The 6,194-nt window shown below is 44.3% G+C and overlaps 1 protein-coding gene across 1 annotated transcript in view; it reads left to right on the forward strand.

Annotated features, from left to right (window-relative positions):
* The window catches only part of mpped1 (metallophosphoesterase domain containing 1), a gene marked incomplete at both ends in the record, with an annotated part of 54,508 nt that extends 49,692 nt beyond the window's left edge, over positions 1–4,816 (forward strand). The window contains 2 exon segments of the mRNA XM_083794561.1: positions 2,503–2,616; positions 4,692–4,816. Coding sequence (XP_083650687.1) covers positions 2,503–2,616; positions 4,692–4,816 — 239 coding nt within the window.
* Positions 4,817–6,194: the final 1,378 nt, after the last annotated feature.

Below are 6,194 nucleotides of genomic sequence, written 5' to 3' on the forward strand. Positions count from 1 at the left end.
TGTGAACACATTAACGAGAACAGAACACACATTCACACAGTCCCCGATGAGCACTCACTGACTTTCTTTCTTTCTTTCTTTCTTTCTTTCTTTCTTTCTGCATATTTTCCACTGTCCTTTTCCTATATATTGTAGCCCACTGTTGAGGGTCTTATCCCCCTCTTCATCTGCCCGTTCAGAAGTAAAATAAACCCTCTCTCTCTCTCTCTCCAGGGTATTAGTTAGTACAGTGACAGATGACAGTGTAAGACGGGATGTGGAAGGATGAGGCGTCTTATCCACCCCGACTGTGTGTTTTTATTGACTCAGCATTAGAATCCCTCCTGTGCTGGAGCTGCACTAAATCACACACACACATCCCATCCATCCGTGTCACACACACAGAAACACACTGAACAACAGTGTGCACGTACATCCACTCCATCCGTGTCACACACACAGAAACACACTGAACAACAGTGTGCACGTACATCCACTCCATCCGTGTCACACACACAGAAACACACTGAACAACAGTGTGCACGTACATCCACTCCATCCGTGTCACACACACACACAAACACACTGAACAACAGTGTGCACGTACATCCACTCCATCTGTGTCACACACACACAGAGACACACTGAACAGTGTGCACGTGTGTGTGTGTGTGTGGATGTGATTTATCTTTATCCCATTTTGACCTGAGATCAGATTCTAAAAAAAATTCTGTTTGAAAATGACAGTTTTCTGTTTTATTGTCAGTCGTTCTTTGATTTTTCAAAAAATAGCAGACCTACAAGCTCTTAGCTTGTAGGTCTGCTATTTTTCAATAGCTATAAAGCACAACATAATGCTATAACACCAAAAGGGGTCCCCGCCCAAAATGGGTTATTTCTCTACAGCTGTTTTGTGTAGACTGTATGGTTTTTGTGCTGTGATGTGCAGTTCGTCATGACAGAGCAGCAGACATGATATGTTGTTGCCCGCTCATGGCCATTTCCCGGCTGAGTGAGATGCATTGTTCTGTTGGTTGGTTGGGCGAAATAAGGGCCTTTTTCTGTGTGCAGTTTTGCATCACGTTCTCCCTCACAACAATTCTAATTCTATTCTGTAATGTCCACGCCCCACCATCTGGTGATGTCATCGATTAGTAATTAGCAATTCTCAGCACCTGAGCTGTATTGTTTTGGAGCTCTTTAAGAGCAAGTTCTTTGTCTGTGAAAATCATATAGCACTGACGAAGGTCTTATAGGACCCAAACATTCGCTTTTTAATTGCGCTTTGATCACAGAGCACTTTATGAGCATGATAAAATAAAATAAATATTTTCTTAAGTCTTAAGAGTTTTACTTCTAGTTTCTATACGGTGAGCGAGTCTTTTCCTGTCAAAGTTTCCCTTATGTTTTTGAGACCACCGCTACCGTAGTCAAGTTTGAAAAAAAGGTACGAAGAAAGGCGCAACAGTTTTCTCCGTCCCTCACGGGGACTGACCTCATGCCTCCTTCTATGCATGAGGAGTCCAAGCTGCTTCTTTTCACCTGACAGGGGGGGGGGGTTTCCAAGGCCGGACGTATAGCGCATGGAAGGAACACGTTATTCCGCCCAGTTCCTTTCCCCTCCATCAGGGGTAAAGGAACCGGTCGGAAAATACATCAGAATAATTGACAATCGGTGAAAAACTGGCGTTGCAAAATCGTGGGATAGAAATGAGAGAGATGCCTGGGCCGTGGCTCAGCGGTCCAGGCACCTTGGCTGGTAATCCAGTCTGGCAGTCCCCGTTTCCAGACCTTAGCTTCTTTTCCGAGTTTTTAGACAGCTGGTGGATGGAAAAGAAGCTCCACCTCCGCGGACAACTGCCGCGGAGAAGAGCGTTCCCGGGAATCTGGCCGTCGCGCAAGTCGTCCGCGGAAGTGGAGCATTTTCTCCATCCACCAGCTGTCTAAAAACCCGGTTTTTAAGCTGTCCGCAGCCGAAAACGTGTGCAGCTCTTTTGATAGTGTGGCAGCACCCAGTGTGTGCCGCGGGTTCGACTCCCGATCCCTACGGCCTTTACTGCATGTCTTCCCCCTCCATCTCTCTCCCCATTTCCTGTCAGCCTACTGTCTGTCCCTCCATAAAATAAAGGTGAAAGCCACAAAAAAAAAACATACAAAAAAAAGAAATGAGAGAGATGCATTGTTCTGTGTAGTTCTGTTCTGTGGCGTGATGATGTGTATTCTGGTTCTGTCCAGGGTTCCTGGACTGGGTTCCTAATGATGTGTGTTCTGGTTCTGTCAGGGTTCCTGGACTGGGTTCCTAATGATGTGTGTTCTGTCCAGGGTTCCTGGACTGGGTTCCTAATGATGTGTGTTCTTTCAGGGTTCCTGGACTGGGTTCCTAATGATGTGTGTTCTTTCAGGGTTCCTGGACTGGGTTCCTAATGATGTGTGTTCTGTCCAGGGTTCCTGGACTGGGTTCCTAATGATGTGTGTTCTTTCAGGGTTCCTGGACTGGGTTCCTAATGATGTGTGTTCTTTCAGGGTTCCTGGACTGGGTTCCTAAGAAGATGCAGCGTGTCGGGTGCATGGAGCTGCTCAACACGGTGCAGAGGAGAGTCAAGCCCAAGCTGCACGTCTTTGGACACATTCACGAAGGTAACGCTGCAGTATATGTACATATATTACAGTATTACAGTATATGTATATATTACAGACTCCGTCTATGTCAGTATATGTATATATATGTACTCAGTATATGTATATATTACAGACTCAGTATATACGTATATATTACACATATATGTGCACATCGAAAAGCAAGTGAGTCTCAATTGTTCATGAATAATGTTTGTTATGAGCTGGTCCAGCCCGGCTCCATTCACTGCCATGTATTCACTGCACTTCCGGTGTGAGTTTGGCTCCCATGGAAGTGTCCATGAAAGTGTCATGGCGCAGCTCGGTCACGTGACCACGTCTCTTCCTTCTCAAAGCTTCCTTGGTTTGAGGCGCCAGCTAAGTCCTGTGTACAGAAAATGCTGCTATTTCCTTTTGAGCCACAGGAGTGAGAGAGAGAGAGAGAGAGAGAGAGATAGCTACTGAGTGAAGCCACAAGACAGACAGTATTCTGAACAAAAGTAAGAAAATAGTTGATAAAACTCAAGCTAAAACAGTCCAGCCACTGTATTATCCAGAAGCAACTGATCTGGGTGCAGCCAGAGTATGCCTGATGTCAACGTTTGACTTTAGTGGAGAATTACCCACGGTGAGAAGCTGTTCACTGCTATTATGCCTCACGTTAGCTCTAATGCTAGTAAACACACAGGGAAATGCCATTGACTTATGCTACAAACGATAGCATGTTAATTCAGAAGTGGCCATGTGAGATGAATGAACTTATCTCTGAATAAGTGACTTCACTTATTTTCTTTACTTTAGATTAATCCTATATATTAACCCTATATATTGTATCCTGGCAGCTCATCTTAACTATATTCTCCTAATATATAATTAATATGGCTCACCATATAAAATAAACATGTTTGGGACACATTTCAGCTTTTTTGTACACGGCTTATCAACCCTGTTATTTATATAACTCTGTGTTGGTAGTAGACAATTTAAGTTTGAATGTGTGAAATTGTACCCAATGGATCCATTTTCCAATCCACTTTATTTATAAAGCACATTTAAAAGTTCAAACAAAGTGCTGTACACAAAAAATACAAAATTACCAAGGGGGGAAACATAAAGACATACTGTAGTGCAGTGGAAATGGCAACTGTTAATCCATTTTGGACTGAGGTCGATTAAAAAAAAGGCTTCTAAATCTCTCATAAGAGAGACTTTTCAGTAGCTAAAGTATAACATAATGCTTAAAACACCAACAGGGGTTCCTGTTCAGAATGGATTAAGAAGTGAATGGTCAGTCAACCTCAGGACCCTTTTGATTCTTTTACAAGTTTCGATATGTACCATGGTGCCAGCCCATTTACAAATTTTAAAACAAACATTAAAATCTTAAACTCGACCCTGTAGCGCACAGGGAGCCAGTGTAGGGAGGTGAGGATCAACGTTACACCTACAGTAGGATTTGACTGTGCGTGCTCACTGCTTATGACAATCTCATCCAGGCCAACAGATCCAGGCAGAGAAAGGTCCCCTCCATAGGAGGAAGGGCTGCTTTTTTGGGAAGGGGGGTTAGCAAGTCAGAGCAGAGCTCCAGGGACACCCGTACCAGATTAGTAACTAGATCATATTCATAGCAGGAGAAAGAGGCTGAAAACATCCCTGTTTATCAATGTGTTAAACTAAAGGATGACTTGTTCAAACCCCTGGGTGCATTCTATAGCCATCTTCTTTTGGTGCTTTGTTGCTCTCTAAAGTGCAGTGTTGATTTTGACTAAACATTTCACTAAATTATGACAAAAATGTTAGGGAGGGACTAGAAGTGGAGAAGAGATCCAGTTGAACTAAACTCACTCAGGGTTCCTGCCATTTACTCTGATCTTACACTTCGCACTGTCTGCTAAAGTCTCTGCTAAGTGTCAGCTAAATGCCTAAATTGTCCCAGTCTAGCTTATTTTAGATTCATAAAATGTTCGTAAAAACAGAAAAGAAGAATATCTTATTTCTAGAAGCGTTGCAAAGTGTAAGAAAATAACAGATCTGTGTTCTGTGGTATGATACTGTACTTTGCTTTAATATAAAATATGCCCATATACTCCCTCTAGGTTATGGCATGATGACCGATGGCACCACCACGTTCGTCAACGCCTCAGCCTGCACGGTCAACTTCCAGCCAATGAACGCGCCCATCGTCTTCGACCTGCCCAATCCCACCAGGTCGTCCACATGACTGGCGGCGGAGCCCCGCCCCCAAGCACCTGTCTGTGTCACTAATCAGGATAAAGGTAGAAAGACAGGTAGGTGAGGAGGGGAGCGGGCAAGACGTGGCAAGATAATCTGTAAATATATTCTGGGGCTCATATTTTCGAGGAGTGTGTCTTTATCTGTGCTTTGCGTGTGTATATGTGTGACACACACACACATATACACATATAGTACAGTATGGTACATGCGCCCAAAGCCTACTTATTTTGGGACCATTTTTACCAATAGATGGACGCTTCTGCCAAATCTTTTCCTTGGCATCTATTTGCTATTTCACGTGCCATCGTTTCTTGTACTGTATCTCGAACAATGGCCACCGAGTCTCTGAAAGGCTCACAGACAGACTGATGCGCTGGCTAAGCGGACAGAGTGGCACTTATTGTCACATGAATGAACAACCACACATGCACTGACAATCTGAACTGGCTGACCCCCGAAGAGAAGCGACAACAAGCGGGACCCCGGACTTGTGGCTGCCGGGGCCTGTTCCTTCTTCTCCTGGCGTCACTGAACCACTAATACAAGTATACAACATACTGTACACATACTGTACACACACCCGACACCATGTCTGTTACGGGGCTGTCGTGATGTCGTGATTCATCGATGGCATGTTCCGTCTTATACGACCGAAATGGATGATCAAACGTTTAATACGGCCAACTGGGGTTTATTATGTTTTTTCTCCCAGGAAACTTGAGCTCACGTTCACTTTTTTGATCATCGCTTTTCCTCATTTAGCCCCTGTTCTCTCTCTCTCCACACACTGTATACCACTTCAATCCCCCCCCCCCCCCCCTCCACACCACCATCTCTCTCCTCCTCTTTCGACCCGAGGCTCACGATGGAGTGCGCCCGCCGCCCATGTGACTGTTTAACGTGTACTAGGCAAAGATCAAAGCCGGTGTGCGAGGGCAGCTGGAGGTCTGTGCCACGGGCTGTGTGTGCAAGTCGGAGAGTGTCAAACATGTTGACACCGTTCCCCTGGGTCTCATTACAAACCTCTGTAAGCCTTTTAAGCCGTTTAGCTATTGAAAAGCCTTTAGCTATTGAAAAATAGCAGATCTACAAGCTCATAGCGCGCCACCGAGTGGCGCGCTACGAGCTTGTAGGTCTGCTATTTTTGAAAAATCGTGAAAATAACATAAAATAACAAACTAAAACAAATTTGGAATACGTTTTTTTCAGGACGAACGTTTTTAACTAAAATCTTTGGTTCTGGAGTGTCCCTGGAACTACATATTTTCCTAGAAACATAGGTATTTCATAAAAAACTGTCTGATTTAGAAGAATCTTTTTTCCAGGCCTAAATGGGTTAACTAGCCGAGGAGAAGAAGTGCTCC

The sequence above is a fragment of the Protomyctophum parallelum genome (genome assembly GCF_964188405.1).
Source record: "Protomyctophum parallelum genome assembly, chromosome: 22".
Taxonomy (NCBI): domain Eukaryota; kingdom Metazoa; phylum Chordata; class Actinopteri; order Myctophiformes; family Myctophidae; genus Protomyctophum; species Protomyctophum parallelum.